The sequence below is a fragment of the Choristoneura fumiferana genome, chromosome 3, assembly GCF_025370935.1.
Source record: "Choristoneura fumiferana chromosome 3, NRCan_CFum_1, whole genome shotgun sequence".
NCBI classification, from domain to species: Eukaryota; Metazoa; Arthropoda; class Insecta; order Lepidoptera; family Tortricidae; genus Choristoneura; species Choristoneura fumiferana.
The window spans coordinates 8,743,159-8,761,268 of record NC_133474.1 but is presented as its reverse complement, the minus strand read 5'-3'; the positions used below and the strand labels follow the sequence as shown (position 1 = coordinate 8,761,268).

Below are 18,110 nucleotides of genomic sequence, written 5' to 3'. Positions count from 1 at the left end.
CTAGTAATGACCAGACCAACTTGGGTAAGCCCAAGTTAAATACAAATTTCCTTGTGCTCACTAGAACTTACGAGTTTGCTTCATGAGATGTCACTATTGTCTTATTGATATGGCTTGCTTTCTAGTAATTTATTTTCACGTAAGGTACTTTTAACGGTCAAATGTTAGAGCATTCCATTTTACCAGGTGTGGTCACAATTTTGAGTTATAATTTTCTTCATTGGTCAGAGATTGACCATCATCTTTTTGCCACGGAACGACCTACATGATTTCTTCAGACATCTTTCTAAATAACTTTCAATTTGACAGTGTCATCAGTAGTTCAAAATGTAACGATTTCAACTTTGACGCACAATGAGCTTCAAAGCAATAATAATTAAATTTACGAGTAAACTCACATAGAACATGGAACAAAATGGCGCTACACCATTTGATAAGAAGCAGCAGTCTACAGGAAGAGCTAAGTCTTGTAACGCTAGCGGGCCGCACCTCAGACTGCGGGGAGAGCGCAAATCGTTTAACGCCAACGAAGCTGTTAAGTCTCTTGATTTGGCTCTGTGCGGGCTGAAAAAAGGAAGGATCGGTGTAGATTATAGTACGTGTAGCGTGCGTACCAGTCCGATTAGACGCGGCATGACAATGACAGACATGTTTCTTGATACCAAAAGCGTCGGGTCGAACTATACGCAGAACATGGACAATGCATCTCTTATGTCTATGAACTTTTCCCACTACGAATTGATGCGCAACTTGTCGCGTTCGAATTGTAACTCGGAAGGCGCCTTCAGTGACTCTACCAGCACATACGTTAATCCCACGGATATGAGCGTCAAGGACGAACACTTGGAGCGGTATTTCAGGAGTGCAGAAATGTGGAGTAGGCGCTGCAAAGACGGGGCCAGCAGTATACGCTTCGGATTGCCAGAAAAGTAACACGGATTGCTTTAACTTGTATTCGATACAATTCTTGCAGCACCGATTGTTTGCAATAAAACTTCCCAATGAACGATTATGTAAATTTCAAAATTTTATTTATTTAAAGAAACTTTACAATAATAACAGAATAATCTCAGAATTTACAAATGAAACGTACCGATCTATACAACACTGTAACTCTTAAACGTGACGATAAGATTTATAACACTGATTAACAACAACGTAGATTTTAGATGCTTTACCTAGGGTTTACACCATCAAAGTCGCGTTACTGAATACAATAATTCGTCCGAAATGAGTATGTGTACCTACTTATTGCTCAGATTGCTAGCCTAGTTTCATTTAGTTTCACCAACTTTGAGTAAAAACAGTCTAAATAACTATCCAAAGTCTACACCCGGCAAGTCTTAATGCTTCAGACTTTTCAATTTAATTCACTCTAATACCTTTATTGTTACTTCATAAAATATTATTTACTTAATACAGTTATTGCTACTTGAAAGCGTTCTCGTTTGGTAGTTTTTTTCGTCATGTTAATGTACGGGAATTGTTGTATTCAATATCACGCACATCATCAATCTAACCACTAAGAAAGTTACCCGCGTCACTCTAAAGTTTCGAAGGCGGACACTACACTGCATCTTGATTGCACTCCACTTAAACATTCATCAAAAAAATTGTCCCTGCTAATTGTCAGACGGTCCAAAGGAATATTTTTGATAAGAGAAGTAATTTGAAACTTTGTGCCTAATTTTTACAGTTTGTGTAAGAGAAACTAACCTGCTCAAGGCAATATCATGGTAATTTAATATACTAAATATTAATATTAAGACAAATACATTCTTAATTATAGATTTTAAACATGGACGTTTTGTGTAATTTTCGTGGAGTACATTCAAGATCAATCTGCGAAGGGTTCCTAAGAACACAGCATTACTGATTTACATATATACCACATCCATTTACTGAACCTGCTTCAACTAAACAAATCGAACTTCTAAGGATTTATCTTAGGACATAATAAATGGTGACGACGAAACTAAACCGCTACGTTCACTTTGTAGTCGAGTCGATGGGAATAAGGAAATAATTGACATAGTCATCACATAACGGCCTTACCTATAAAAATATTTAATCATTGTATACACCTTTAGTGTTGTTGTTTTCATAGCTTACCTATTTCATTTATTGATTAATCTTTACAATGATTGCAACATCGAATAATTGCTTTGCAACGTTTTGTGTAAAACGGTTGGTTCCTAACTTTAAATCCAAGGATAAGTCGTTAAGGTACGGAAGCTTTGATTTTAATGGAAGACTAAGGGACTATTAATTTATAAAAAGAAGTAGAGTTACATTGGTGAAAAGCAGTGTGTAATTTCAAGATCGTGCTAAAATTGAGTATTAACTCTTCACAATTAACTATTTGCTTCCTGTACAAAATACAACACACGAATTAAATTGGTGTTATTTGCTGAAAATGTTGTATTTAAATAATTAGTCACAAAGGTATAAGAATGTATTATTTGCTAGCGTCGACCACGTGTGAACGCGGGACTGCGCGGGTCGGTGCGCCGGCGCAGCGGGCGGGGCGGGTGCGCCGGAGTGGAAGGCCGTGCCTGCACCCTATATCGACTACCGTTACCGTTCACCTAAGGAACAGATTCGCTAATGAAACCAATACATACAACAGATGTAAAATTTAAAGCACCCGGTTTCCGAACTCTCTCGTATTTAATCTAACTATAAAACCTCGTATGTTGTGTGATGTATACGTAGCCCGTATTATATTGTCTCTTTATTTAATCAAGTCTGCAGAACAAAGCAATATCATTACAATAATATAATGGAAGTATTTCAAAATATCTTAAATTAATATTAACCTTAACATTAATTAATAAATTATTATATTTTAATAATTACAACGAAATCGATTTCACTAGGCCTACATAATATCAGATGGAGATATTATAATTATTTAATAATATATTTATTCATTCAATATCGTTAAAATTACGCAATAGAAGAATCACAGCATCCTTAAGACCATAATTGCAATTGAAATTAATCTCTTCGACGTACCGTATTTAATAAATACAATGATTTTAAAATTTAGACCAAATTGGCAGTCTTCACAAACATGGAATGTACGATATGCGTCTATGTAGGTTCCCGATAATATTATACATATCGGCGAACGTTTATCTCTATATAACAACGATGAAGTACCTATATGTATAGTCGTGCCACGTGCCACGTCGCGGTGAAACCAATAACAATGGTATATTTACTTTACAAATCAACTCGACGACTGCCTATATTTACCCAGTTATATCAGAAAGGCAAATTTTGTACAACCAAACTGTACCGGTTCCGTTTTCTACTGTGAACGATATTCACCGACTACAAAATATTAAGATTTAGATTACATATGGTTTATTTATTATTTGAAACTATTTTATTTATAACTATTACCCGCATTGGCCTGAACTACGTTTTCGGAAGTTAATTTCGTTACTAATCACTCGGTACCTTCACACGATATAATAATAAGAAAGGTTTAGGCTAAAATATCACTAATATGTAGTTTTTGTACTAGCTAGTATGATAGAGGTGAAAGTGAATGCATAATTACATTTAATTGTCTTAAAGTCTAGGAGGGTTAATAACTGTTATGTTGGAGCAAAAGCAGCTAAGGTTAGGGAATAATCAAGGTCACTTCATTTCTAATTATTACGGATCACTATAAAATGCATTTCTTTCGACCAATTTTATTAATACGTTATGAATAGATTTTCTATCTATTTAAAATGTTCATGAGGTATTTCAACAGCACGTTTAATTTAATTCACGTTGTTCGAATGCTGCCGTGTTTGGGTATGTGTAAAAGAATCATTTTCAAAGAAAACTTGTATCTATATTATGATGTATATGCTTAGTCGTAATGTACGTGATAAGCTCCTTGATAGGTTTGCAGTAACTTCAACAACAACAATTTGAATAACACAGGGTTCTCATTCCTACTCCAACATGTTCGAGTATAAGAATAACGAGATGGGGAATATAAAACAACTATAAACCTTATTTTGCGTAACAGTAGGTATAGTAGGGTTCATAAGGTCTCTAAAAATAAGTAATTTAAAAGACCTTTCGAAGGAGTCAATAGAGAATGTAGAAAAAGCTTTGGTATAGTAAAGGTGGCGGTAGAAAATAGTAGATAGTAAAAGCTTAATGGGACAAGCTCGAAATTTTTGAATAAGTATGATCACATTATTACCGACGTAGTTCGCCGCGCACGAGCCTTCGGCACCAAGGAAGTTATAAAAGTACTGGTGAAATAGGTTAACTTGTCTAGAATTTATTCACTATCTAGGCATTACGTTAGAGTTAGCAAAGACACAATATGTTAGTTTAGCCGAAGGGTGCTGAAGCAGAGTTTTATGGTCTTATTGATTTAAATTTGATCGAAGAACTTTTTATTCTAACAGTTTAGCCCACTGTATGCTTCTATCAATTACGTATCTTTCTAATTAAATTACTATTGCTAATTAGCTTTGTTAGTTATATTTATGCATTTTTTAAGGACAAACCCGACTCCTTTTACAGCCATAACTATCGTCTAATCTAATCACAAGCAGCTTCGCATTCACATCGTCGTCACATAAGACATCTTCAATGTACCCAACAAAAGGCGTTACTTAACCAAATGGGGGAACACATTTCATTAAAGCACTATCTCATGTAAGTACATATTTACAAGGATTTAATATGATAACAATAGCCCCGGAGGTAGCCTGGACAAGTTATTGCTGATGACGTAAGGGGAGGGGGGCGCCGCCCTTATCTGTCGGGCGGCGGCAGCTTGGTGTCCTCGGGGTCGAGGGAGAGGCACTCGCGGAGGTAGTCCTCCATGGACCGGTACACATGCTCAATCACGCCCTTCAGCTCGTGCCCTTCATCAGCATACGTCTGGAACAAATCAAGCAATTAATTAATTAATTCCTCAGCTGGATCTTCCCAAAATGGTCATCAGAATAGGTCGAATATACGTACGGTGCTACGACGCCACAGATCACGCACTATGCAACGTGATATCTTCTGTAGTTCATTTAACGTATGCCGGAGTCGGTGAGCACCCGGGTGACTAGGAATGCGTGCGAGGAAGGCGCGCTCATGCAGATAATCCTAATCAGTATAGCAACCCAGCCTACGAATAAATAAGACTTATTATTTATTCGTAGAACCCAGCCATTATTGGCCGCACCTTATTAGAAGCCCAACAGGTCTTGCAAGTTTGTGCAACGTACCTGGTACTGGATTAGCACGCTGGCGTCGGTGCACACGCGGGGTAGCTGGAGTTCCTGCACGTAAGGTGCGTTAATGTCGGTTGGGTCCTACCCCTCGTTGCAAGATGTGTGTGTGATACCTTCTATGCGCAACGCACCTGGTGTCGGAACAGCACGCCGGCGTCGGTGAGCGCCCTTGCGAGCTGCAGCGCGTGAGGGTAGGGCGCGCTCATATCGGCCATGCCGTGGAGTAAATAGAGCGCGTGCGGGGGCACGTGGTGCGCGCGCTGGGACGCGTCCGCCTCCACGTAGCCCTTGTAGTTCACAGACGGCTCGCCCAGGACGCGCTCCGTAAACGCCGCGTCTGTTCATACAATAAAGTACATTGTGTGTTAAGGGCGGTAAATAAGGAATTACGAATGAGAGTCTATTAGAAGCCCGAAGTTGAAGACTGAGTGAGACTCGCAAATGTGATAAAAACATTGTATGTCGCACGGGCGGTACTAGAATTACGAACATCGACTTATTAAAGCCCTCAGTCTTCGACTTCGGGCTTCTAATAGACTCTCGTTCGTAATTTCTTATTTACCGCCCTTAAGACACAATGTACTATTATGCCAAAATTGCCAATACCTTGCGCTCTAGGGCAGCGCCAGCATCCTCCCCTGCATATCGTGCCCGAGCTGCGGGAGGGTGTGCGCGTGCAGCAATGACTCATTTACCGACCTTGGGCTTCATGACAAGAAAATTAGTACGCGCAATGACTCATTTACCAACCTTGGGTTTCATGACAAGCACATTAAGGTCGAGGGTTTTATTTGGGGGATTGCAACCAAGGTAGCCTGCATGTTACGACACTGTTTTTTACGAGCAAGTGTGATGAAAAATATACCTACTGAGCGGCAAAAATCTGGCCCTCAAATATATACAGTAGTACTCATAGGTAATTTTGTATGTAGTGGGCTAAATTTTGAGTCGCTGTGTATACGTCACAATAATTGTTTTAAGGGGCATGATTAAAAAATAAAATTTATATTAAATTTTACATGAATGTCCTTCATATAGCGTAGCATAAATTAAGACCACAATGTTATTAATGGGAATCCCTGTGGACACTGTCCTGAAATCCTGGTGTGGTAATTTTTTCAAGCACCGCTCTAAGCTGTATGAAGTAAACTCACTGTAGTAGAGCCAGTCGGTGATGGGAGAGACCGCGATGCCGCACTTGAGCGTGTCCTGCTGGCTGCCGAGGAGCATGGTGGTGACGTATCCGCCGTAGCCCCAGCCCCACACCGCCACGCGCGTCACGTCCAAATACTTGAACGTCTCCAATAAATATCTGGAAGGTGCAAATACCTATGATAGTCAGATGATAATGAAGGTGGATGGGGACAATAAAATAAAATACAAAAAATATTGGTCATTTTTCTTTTGTCAATTAAAAAAGCATAGGGATACGTCTACGAATAAATAATAAGTCATTAGACTAGTCATAAGACTTATTATTTGTTCGTAGGGCACGTACTAAAAAAGCATTTTTCTGATATGTAGCCGATTAATAAACGACGTCTTTGAATAAAGACTCAACAACCCTACCCCAACTAACCGCCCGTTTCTCCGAATAGGGCAAATGCATAAGACCATTTTATATACCACAAAAACAGGGTTGGATTTACCTCGCCCACATCATCATCTCGCCCTACATTGTCTACAATCGTCTCACTGCCGGCCACAGTTCTTCTCTCAGAATGAGAAGGCTTGGGCTGTAGTTCCCACTGTAGCCAATTGCGGATTAGGAATTTTACACACACCTTATAAAGCTTATAGCTTTGCAAGTGTGCGTGCAAGATTTCTCAGTCCCCACAATCTTTTCCTTCATCGTAAAGCTTTGTGCAGCGTAAAGCGAATTCTGAAATACTCAGAAGTGTGAGCCTGGGCGGTACCTACCTACCTCATGATTATCATCATATTAGCCGAAAGACGTCTACTGTTGGCTCTCCCGCATATACCTCCAGTTGCTTGAGTCGGAAGCGGCCTGCATCCACCACGAACCCGCGACTTTAACCAGAGCCCGATTGCATTACAAAGTACAACTAAATAGTAGCTTAGCGATTTTGCATTGATATTCACTAATATTATCATCTCATACTTCATTATGAAATTGGGCCCAGTATCCGTCCATCTAGTTGGTGGACTTCCTACGCTGCGCTGTCCTATGCTGCCCGGGCCTCACCCATTGACATCTATGTACCTTACGGCGCAGATGTCGCCATAGATGTCGATGGTCTCACCTAATAACAGCCAACTGGTCAGCGACTTCGACGCCGCCGAGCCGGCCGCGCAGCAGCGCCCGCGGCAGGCCCCGAGCGCCGGCCACGTCCAGCTTCACGTACACTACGTCGTTGCGGGATGACATGTACGTGCCCCAGTCCACCATGAACTCCTCAGTCACCTGCTGGCTGCCGGGACGCCCGTTCCTGCAATACCATGACATTATTGGAAATTAATATCAAAAGGAGGAGTTGGAAGAAGCAGGAGCCACAGTACAATGGATAAAAATATGTATCAATATAAAAGGAGCGTTACAAATGGACATATTTTATACGGGCATTAGTCTTGCGATCTTTCGGCAGCGCGAAGCTGGGATAAGTCGCAATCCAGTTCATACGCAAAACAAGAGCGTCGGTTAAACTCCTTCTACATGCGCTGTCTGCGTAGGATCCTGGGTATTTCATGGCAAGACAGGGTCACCAACGAGAGGGTTCTAGAAATTGCACAACTGCCTAGCCTAACCGCTCTTCTCAAACAGAGACGCTTACGTTGGCTAGGGCATGAGCATAGAATTGTAGCGACTCGATTACCACGTCATGTCTTGCTAGGCGCAGTGGCTAATACCAAGAGAAAAGTCGGGAGACCTTTGCTCAGATTTAAGGACTGCGCTAATTGAGATATGGTCGCTTTCAGAATTGACCACCTTGGCTGGGAAAAGCTGGCGGAAAAACTAACAGATTGGCGCGGACGTGTATTGGAGGGTCGCAAGTATTGCGATGAAGACTGGCTCAAGGCAGAGAGAGAGAAACGACACCAAGGCGATTCTGCACCAACATCCGCAGACTTCTCTTGTCAGGCCTGTGGACGAACATGTCGCTCTCGCATCGCTCTAGTCAGCCACCAAAGACATTTTGCACAGGGAACACGCCAAAATTCGTCTGGAACAGACGCGTAGGCCTGATGATGATGAGTTATTATACGTATATATATATAGTGAGTAGTGAGTGCGAGTTATTATATTATATGTATAGGGTGTCTTCAAATTATTCCAGAATATTTCTGTATATTATTGAGGATTACCTACTTTGATTGAATATTCCTGTAAAGGTTTTTCGTCCAATTTTCAGATAGCTTGTACATAATAATATATTAGTATATGCCTGTGTGAACACCGATTTAAAATCCGTTGCGTACTTTAAAATATCTAAGCGAACATACATACTTCCGATACATGGAGAAGGACAAAAAGCACAAAGTGATTTTATTCTATTACATAGGTACTACATATATAATAGTACATTGTGTCTTAAGGGCGGTAAATAAGGAATTACGAACGAGAGTCTATTAGAAGCCCGAAATCGAAGACTGAGGGCTTTAATGAGTCGATGTTCGTAATTCTAGTACCGCCCGTGCGACATACAATGTTTTTCATCACATTTGCGAGTAAAATTGTATATTTGTAAAAGAAAAACTAATATTTTATCAAAAATTGCCGATACCGCTGATTGCGCTCTTGACAATCCGCAGCATGTGCATGGCGTGCGTGTGCAGCGCGCGCACGGAGCAGCAGCACGCCATGCAGTAACAAACTCATTTACCGACCTTAGGCTTCATGACATGAAAATTAGTACGCGCAATGACTCATTTACCGACCACGGGTTTCATGACAAGCACATTAAGGTCGAGGGTTTTATTTGGGGGGTTGCAACCAAGGTAGCCTGCATGTTACGACACTGTTTACGAGCAAGTGTGATGAAAAGATACATACACTTGTACGAGAACCGGGAATGCAGCATCACGAAGTTCCTCACGCCATGAAGGCGGCAGCATCAGCTGCACTCGGGCTTTGGACCCGCTACCGAGCTGTACGTCGAACGACCGACGAGTTGGTAGTGCTAATTCACGTAACCGCACTGATCTGAAATATAAATATTGCAGATTTTATTACACCAGGTTCGCGGTTAATGATTGGGGATTACCTATCATGCATAATTAAGTAAAGCATATTCATTCAGCTGTTCCGGATAGAACACAATAATAAATTATAATTGATTGATTCAGGCGTTAGGAATCAGATGGCTGGACTACATATACTGTACATACATATACGTCGTTAATCTTTCTTTTCTTTATTTCTATTTTATAATTAAAATATTTTTTTTCATTTTCATTACATTCATTAGGCTAAGGGGCTATATCACCATCCATTGATTAGCGTTAACCCACGGTTAAATGTGATGCCGTCTCCGTCTATTCGAACAAAACAAATAGAGACGGCATCACACCTAACCGCCAGTTAACACTAATCAATGGATGGTGAAACAGCCCCTAAGAATCATAACTTACTTATAAGGCCTCGTGTCATACATTATTCTCTCTAGCTTATGTGTTTGCGCATCATGTAGACCCGCTAAAGGAGGTCCTGGCCCCTTGCACTCGAGCACGTAGTGGGTGATCCCAACGCTGGGTTTCGGCGGGGAGAAGGTGGCGGACCAGTAAGAGCAGTTTGCGTAGTGCAGCCGCGCCTGCCACACTCCTAACTCGCAGGTCAGGCACCGCGGCTCTTCGCGCTCTGCTCGTGCTCGCACTGAGTTGCTCCCTCCACCGTAACTAGGGTCTTGGACCACATAAACGTGTCTTTGACCAGGTCTCTCTGCACTACCTGAAGATCACAAAGTAACTAATCAATCTAAGGTTCCACTTGGAAATTGCAAATAGCACACACTATGACGAATTTATATACAGTAGAATTAACCGTTATCTCTCGCTCCACTCATCATGCTTGACTTCTATTGTCTTTTGCTAATGAATGGTCATTTATTAGTAACATAATGACAGTTAGGTTAGAACATTAGGATAGTTTCGTATATGATAGGTCACAGAATTCTCAACTCTGCCTAAATACTTAATTTGATTTGTTTCCTTCAGCATGTCGGTTTGTAGTTTAGGTATGAACGACTTTTCTTTCTCTGAACCTGACAACACAATCGTTGTTAAATTATTAGAATTTAAAACACCTAAAGCTCATACAGGCTTGTTACATGTGCATGGTTTTATAGTGATGATAGTTACCTAAATAATATACTAAGTGGTTAATCTCGTCCCAGGCGAGAACCTGTGCTACTTCGACCTTGCCGTGGGAGAGAACGGCCAGGCGCTGTCGTTCTACGTCCACGTGTTTGATATGGGTGTAGTACTGGCCACCGCCCTCTTGTACAGCTGCAAGCAGGAGGAACGCGCTGCCATCTTCGGAGTACACCGGCTGTTGGTGCACTTCCAGCCACGGTTCGTCTGTGGCTTTCTCCGAATGCGTCTGAAACCAGCAGAGACAATTAGAGTCCTGAAGTTCCAGCATAACACAAGAAATGATCATAGATATGAAGCATCGTTTCAAGTTAACTAGTAACTAAGAGTGTGAAGTAGCCTTATAATGACACTGTAGGCACGAACATTTTTAGGAGAAAAAAGATGAATATTTATACCTCTGTACAGGTCCAGTTCGGTGCGTAGCAGCTGCTATAAACGGTTAAGTTTTGCGCCCGGTTCATCCAAACTACTCCTACATGAGAGTTGTCTTTGCCCACCCACTGGGCTGATATGAGATAATATTCCCTGAAAATATTTTTTTTAATTTAGTATCTCACATTCGGCTACCTAACTAAGACATTAGATATCAGAAAGAGACATACATTCCATCTAATGTATTTGGCGGCTTGATCTCCCATCGAGGCGGCGACGTCGAATTCTGAACTGCTACTATTGATAACTTGACTCTCGGGATCGAACTTCCAGGCTGAAAAAAAAATAGGTTGTTTAAATGCAAAAGTTGTTAGGACGATATCACCAGAGGAGAAAATTAAAGGTTTTTCTATATTTTCTATAATGGGTCCACGAGGGAACTAAAAGTCCAAAACATTATCCAGCTGGATTTTGTATGCGTCCAATAGCAGTAGGGCCAGTAGGACGTATAATGGATATGGTACTTAAGTTAAATCAATGTGTTTTATTACCGTAGGATATCTGATGGTGACGTGATCCGGGAAGGCAAACGGCGTAGATTGGTTGAAAGCAGGCAGCAGGAATCCAGAGCGCGATGCACCGACGCCGCCAATGCCCTGCTCGATCCGCGGGAACCGCAGCTCCGACACCGCACTGTCGTCGTACTGTACATACAGCACCAATGTCCCGTCTGCCGAGCCCCACGCTGATGATGGGGCTTTCGTCACCTCCTCTGTAATCCAGATTAGTATTATTATTGACCAGTGATCTGATGAAGCGGTTGAAATCGCTAGTAAGGGGCCAACGGCAGCGAAGTTGGTTCTGTCCAAATTTAAATAAGACAAGGATTTTCTTAGAATGATTGTGTGCTCCAAGAATTTCTCAAGAACGAAGGTACATAATAGCGGAATATATAAAGAGCATTCCAATAAATAATGCAGATGCATTTTCGATTAGTGACTTTGTTAAGTGTCTAAGTTTGATTTAGGAACAATTTTGACACTACTTAACGCTGCTTCAGGTCGTCTGTGTAGATATGACAGTGCAAATTGGCGACCTAACTTAGTTTCTCAATTTTCACAGTCACCGATGAGCTCATGATTGGAAATGTAATTTCTATGGAACTTGCGGTTTACTTGAGAGGCCATTAGGTTAAATCCTAGGCTAATCACTAGGTCACCGACATATCCAAGCAAATTAGCTCGCTGAAGAGGCAATGGGTAGGCCATATAACACGGAGAACAGATGGAGTCGTTGGGGCCGAAAAGTTCTTGAATAGAGGTGGATCACCTCGCTAAAGCCGCGGTTTGGCGGTGGATGTAGGCCGCCTCACCGAAGCAACTGGAGATATATAGGGGAAGCCTAATGTCTAACAATCCTACAGCTGATATGATGATGATGACTAGGCTACCAGAGTAATAATAAATAATTTATTGATTCAGGCGTTACTTTGCGTAGGTCCAAATCAATTCATATCAATCAATATCAAGAGGAGGAGGAGGTTTCATATCAATGAACTAAAAGTAGATTATTGTCGTGGCCTGTAAGTAGGCATTGTTTTTTAACCGACTTTATATATTTTTCTAGGTAACTACCTACTAGATCGAAGTCGGTGACTCAGTACGACCCAGCAGGAGTGATTGAAACCCATAGTATGTAGGTGAGGTAGACGACTATTGTTCCACTCCTGCTGAGGCACCGACTTCGAGCTAGTAGGTACCTAGAAAAATATTTTCAAGGGTTTTGTAGTCGGTTCCATTTTTTGTTATTTTTTTTATTTTTTGGAGTCGGTTTTACTTTTTTGTTATTTTTTTTATACTACTCGTTTTTATCATATTTTCTTAAAATATAGATAATATAGAAACATAGTATTAGAGTCTAACATCTGGTAGCATGGTGTAAGGTTGTGTTGCTCTGAAGATGAGCTTTGGTTGAGTTCGAAACGCGTCAGTATCTTTAGTGTGGTGGATTTGTGTGTGTTCTTACCGTGTGGAGGTTTATTTTGCATGAACTTAGCTATCATAATGTCGCGGGTGAACAAAGAATTTCTTTTAGTTCATTAATAATAAATAGTCTGAAAAATCTACCTTGATACAACCAATCGGAGACCCCATTGTAGACCCTCCCAGGACTGGCATCGTCTGTGAGGCGCAGCAGCGGCGCGATCTTGGCCGGCGGGCCGGGCCGCGCCAGCACCTCGTTGTCGGCCCCCAGCAATAAGGCACCCTCGGTTCCCAGCCACGCGGCGTGTTGCCATTCCCAACTCCTTTGGCCGTCGCCAAAGAGTGGCATGTGGTGACTGAAGGGACAATACAAATTTTATTTCACCACGTATTTTATTAAAAACTAACTGTAGCGCAACGACGTCCGCGAAGAACTCGTTTATTGCGCGCCTACGGGAACTGTAAATTTTCCGGGATAAAACCTATTCTAAGTACTATTTTTCGGGGTCTCGAACTATATTAATGTTAAATAGCTGTTGCCTAAGACTTCGTCAGCGAAGAATTTGTTTAATGGCTCAGTTACATTGATCGATAACTCGGTCGATATACCGCATGCGGTGACTCCCCGTATGCTGTATAACGACTAGTGAAACTCATGAACTCATGCATGAGTCGATAACTCGGTTGATATGTCGGCGGCCGATCGTAAAATCCGCCAGATCACGAAATTCCTAGGCATATCGTGAAACGCCGCCATTTCATGATATGCCTAAACGTTGACCAGGCATATCACGATGTGCCTGAGAAAAAATACGGCAGATCGATTAGAGCAACGCATTCGTCGATATTCCTAGCTCTATACCGGGCACATCGTAAAATAGTTTCTTTTTTGGCCACTGATGGCGCTGCGTATGCAATGGCGGCCGTGACCAGCTGACCGGCCGTGTTTGTTTAGCGCGTGAAAAATGTCGGCGTCGCAACAAAATGATCTTTAAACCGAAAATAGTGATTGAATTCAAAATAGAAGTGCAAAAGAAGCTTTTGAACATCAGCTCCGTTCTTTTTATGTGAATCAAACGGATTCTGTGCACAATGTGAAAAAACCATGCACGTCTGCCCGTATTTTAGAGGTTAGTATTTTGTTGATAAATAAAGTATTCACTAGTTGTTATTTATTTATATAGAAAAATTTAGGTACGACGAGCGAAGCGAGGAGTGGTTAGTATAAATTGTGATCACGACGCACGAGCCGAGCGAGCGAAGCGAGCGTGCCGCGGCAGCGGCCGGCGAAGTGCCAGAACCGATATGGCGGCGTTTCATGATACGCCTAGGAATTTCATGATCTGCCTAAACTGGCCAAATCATGAAATGGCGGCGCTTCATGCCTAGGAATTTCATGATCTGCCCAAATGTGACTAGGCAAATCGCTAAACAGTGAGTTTTGAACGATATGGCGGTTGTCCCTTAGCCAATTCATGAAATGGCGGCATTTCACGATATGCCTAGGAATTTCGTGATCTGGCGGATTTTACGATCGGCCGCCGACAGATATACAGCGCAGCGTGAAAAACAACAACGGTTCCCCGAATGCGGGCCCTATGGCATGCGTTGGAAATCTACCGCACACCGCATCCGGGCCCTATCGACTAATGTAACTGAACCATAAACGCAAAAGCGTAACAGATAAGTAGGTAAACAAACTCATACACTAAGAACAGGACCCAGTTGCATAACAAATTAAAAGCTAATAGTTTTAGCGATATTGTATTGAAATTCAGTAATACTATTTACTTGTAATTTGTATGAAATTGGGCCCAGGTCATCAAATAATGTATAAATGAAATATCTTAAAAATCGGAATGTTTTAGCAGATAAATAAATAAACACCACGGGACTATTCATACTCATTTACCTAGTTCAAAAATAAGCAAAGCTTGCGTTAATATTGATAGATTATGTTATGACGTTCCTTTTAAGGAAAACAGTATAATACTACGTTTACAACGTTTTAAGTTACTAACAAAGGGAGACAAACAAGGAACTCCTTGCTCTAAAATCACAATTTCTTACTTACCCACATACTTTCAAACTACGACTAGAGAATATTCTCATTTATAAGATAAAATATTATTTAATTTCGGTTATTAATCCGTTTGATAATCATGTTAATAAATTCCCAAAAGTGCTGCAAGTTTCAGTTCGCTACGAACAACCTCCCGCCGTAGAATATATATTAATATATAAATATATTATTCCAATTCCAGTCGTTGTGAATTGAACTACATTAAAATTCTACTCGCAAAATTTCGAATAAATTCGGAATCGAATTCACGTATCCATCTTCAAATCGATTTCGTCACCCGAACAAAAGAAAAAGAAATTCACAAAGTAGATATGATTCGCTGAAGAGAAAATAACATGGTAAGAGAAAATAACATGGTAAACTTGTAAATCTCTTTACCAACTCTCGTTAAAAGATTTCGTCCAAAATTGACACGATCTGGTTAAGGCGAATGGAAAACTGACACTAAAACGCGAAAGTAATGGTTATAGAATTCTTAATTCTTCCCATCCAGGTGCAAAGAGGAAATTAAAAATTAAAACATACGCGTGTGAAAATATGCCGCCCCGGCCGTTAAAATTCCACTCGTACTTGTGAGAAAAATTTATAAAGGAAACGAATTGAGATCGTGCAGATATTTTAAATTCCTCCACAGGGAGCGAGATCGTGCACTCTGCCCGGATGAGCCGAAATGTTTTTCGGATTTTTACCTAACATCTAAACCGCGAGAACACGTCAGTAATAAAATAGTTATTTGTGCAACAAGAGAGCAAAGTTGTTTTTTGTTGCGAGTGTTGATTTTGAATCCCGAGTAAGCGAAGGATTCTATAATTGAATCACGAGCGTTAGCGAGTGATTCTAGGTTAGAATCCTAAGAGCAGCAAGAGATTCAAATACACGAGATGCAAAAAAACTTTGGTCTCGTGTGACACATACAATTTTTCACCTCAGCAGCGAGAACATCATTTAAATGTAACTTAATAATAAAACCACATATAACCTACCTGTTTACAAAACAAACACATTTTTAAAAAAATATTATCCGATTATTAAGAAACAAATATAACAATCACATTTTAAACCATAAAAACAGTGTCCAGTAGATAAAATACAAATCTAATACTTCTTGAGCTAGGTATGTCACACTTAAAAACAGCGTTGTGGCTTGCCGCAACATTATGCTGAGTGGGTCCCAATTTATACTATTCGATGTTTTTTTTAATTATTATTTCATCCTAACGTGTTTTTTCTGTGTATCGAATATGTGTAAATAAATGTCTCTCTCTCTCTCTCTCTCTCTCTCTCTCTCTATCTCTCTCTCACTTATTTTTTAATACTGCAAACAGCCTCATCTTGGGGTCATTAAAAAGGTTGAACAATAAACGTATAATTTATTATAATTGTTATTAAACCTTTAAATATGAATTTTATTAAGATTTCTATTACATAAACATAAATAGACTTGTTAAAAATTCATTCAATTTAACAAATATTTATTCCAACTGTAGAGGTAGTATACGGAATTATTTTATAAATAAAAAAAACAAGAGAAGCGGCTTTCGTGCAACGAGGTTGCATACTTTATTAAAAGATCGGGAAAATTTACATTTTGGAAATATTTCGCTGTCATGTAATTTATTAGGTATCTATCGACATATTTTTAATATCAAAAATTTAATTTCAGATTGTAATCAACACATTTGATCCTATCTCTCGCTTTTTTCGTGTTGAAGTGAAATGACAGATCAAAGTAAAGTTCAAATATTTGGAATTCAGTAAGCAGACCTAACACTGCTACTCAGCATTTAAAAAAAAATATTAAGTTACTTTGTGATGATTGTTTAAAATGCGATTTTGCTCACTGATTTCTCATAGCAAAACCTGCCTGTTTGAGGTGCTGAGGTGAAAATACTATTAAGTTACGCTGTGGTTATGCGAAGGTGGATGGAAGCCAGTTTTTGATAGACGTATCAAATGGAGTTGTGAGTGAAAATCAATTTGGGAAAGCGAAATTGAATTTACCGCGTGTTGCAATATAACCGTAAACTTCACATGCGGCACTCATAATCATTCTCGTAACACATGAGTACCCTGAATATAAAAATATATAGCTGAACTTACTCATTGGTGACGTCATAAATAGTGTAGTAAGCGGTAAACGTCTGCCGATAAACCTGAAAAAATGGAATGACATTGAAGGTACGTCAAAGCTTTTGTTCGAGGCAGTGAACTTTGCAACGACCATCTTGTTTATGTCATAAAAAACTAATTAAAAGTTTTACGAAGCATCGTTACCTCCTTGATATTGTGTTGGAAGAGCACGAAACGCAAATTCGGCGAGCACTCGTATCCGCGTACATTCAACTGCCTCTGTAACAGAAAAGGAAGAGTTCGTTGAAAGATTCGGCTGGGAACTCAGAGTTTTTATCAAAGTTGTGGCAAACTTTGCCTTTCGATCCTCCAATTGAGGTGATTACTCAATGGTTTCGAGTTAATTAAGTATAGAAAGTTAAGCTTTTACTTAGGCACTCGTACCTACTTATAAAATACAGAGTACGTATCTACGCAGTTAAGCTTTTGTGTTGGTAAGTTTAACGTTAAGTTTATTTATTTACGTCGTAGAGAGTTTTCGTGTGGGTAGGCAAAGCATTCTCGGTCGGTAAAGTGGCAAGTTGCGGTCAGCCGGCTGTAGAGCGGCTTAAGGGAGACTTTCAGGCGGCTGTGTTCATAATAACTGTACGATGCGGGAGGCGCACGCCACTAGCCGCTACCAAATTGGATTTGTGTAACAGGTTATGTTCGCCATACAAACTTAATGTTAAAGCTGGCATGGAATATCCTGCCAGTAGTAAAGACAGCGTAAATCTACCAGAAATTAACCAGAATTAAAATACATGTACATACAATACATTATTTGATAAACTATCTACATCATGTTTTAATTTAATAAATAAATAATTTGTGTTATAACAAGCTTGGAAACACTGCAGGTATCATATTGGTAGGTAGTCCTATTAAAGCCCGCCAAGTTACAGTACCGAAATATTTTTTGGTCAAAAATTGGATTTTAATGCAAGATTTTTTGCTCACTGTACTTCTTGTTGACTGCTATGC

At 40.2% G+C, this 18,110-nt stretch overlaps 2 protein-coding genes across 2 annotated transcripts in view; one reads left to right on the top strand and one right to left on the bottom strand.

Moving 5' to 3' along the window:
• The first annotated feature begins 301 nt into the window (after positions 1-301).
• Positions 302-1,018, top strand: LOC141426495 (uncharacterized). The gene has a single exon (XM_074085428.1). The coding sequence runs from the start codon at positions 406-408 to the stop codon at positions 931-933; it is 528 nt and encodes a 175-aa protein (XP_073941529.1). The 5' UTR covers positions 302-405; the 3' UTR covers positions 934-1,018.
• LOC141426093 (inactive dipeptidyl peptidase 10) overlaps positions 1,003-18,110 on the bottom strand; it is a 41,439-nt gene continuing 24,331 nt past the window's right edge. The window contains exons 2-14 of the mRNA XM_074084956.1: positions 17,292-17,366; positions 17,118-17,170; positions 13,079-13,290; positions 11,504-11,724; positions 11,183-11,286; positions 10,976-11,105; positions 10,566-10,806; positions 9,840-10,155; positions 9,262-9,411; positions 7,514-7,699; positions 6,404-6,561; positions 5,381-5,586; positions 1,003-4,905 (exon numbers count right to left, since the gene is read on the bottom strand). Of these exons, the coding sequence (XP_073941057.1) occupies positions 4,777-4,905; positions 5,381-5,586; positions 6,404-6,561; positions 7,514-7,699; positions 9,262-9,411; positions 9,840-10,155; positions 10,566-10,806; positions 10,976-11,105; positions 11,183-11,286; positions 11,504-11,724; positions 13,079-13,290; positions 17,118-17,170; positions 17,292-17,366 (2,181 nt within the window). The 3' untranslated portion in view covers positions 1,003-4,776. The remainder of the gene's footprint in view (positions 4,906-5,380; positions 5,587-6,403; positions 6,562-7,513; positions 7,700-9,261; positions 9,412-9,839; positions 10,156-10,565; positions 10,807-10,975; positions 11,106-11,182; positions 11,287-11,503; positions 11,725-13,078; positions 13,291-17,117; positions 17,171-17,291; positions 17,367-18,110) is intronic.

Bases quoted from the DNA above. Each gene is read 5' to 3' on its own strand.
- LOC141426495 (XM_074085428.1), top strand. From the start codon at position 406: ATGGAACAAAATGGCGCTACACCATTTGATAAGAAGCAGCAGTCTACA.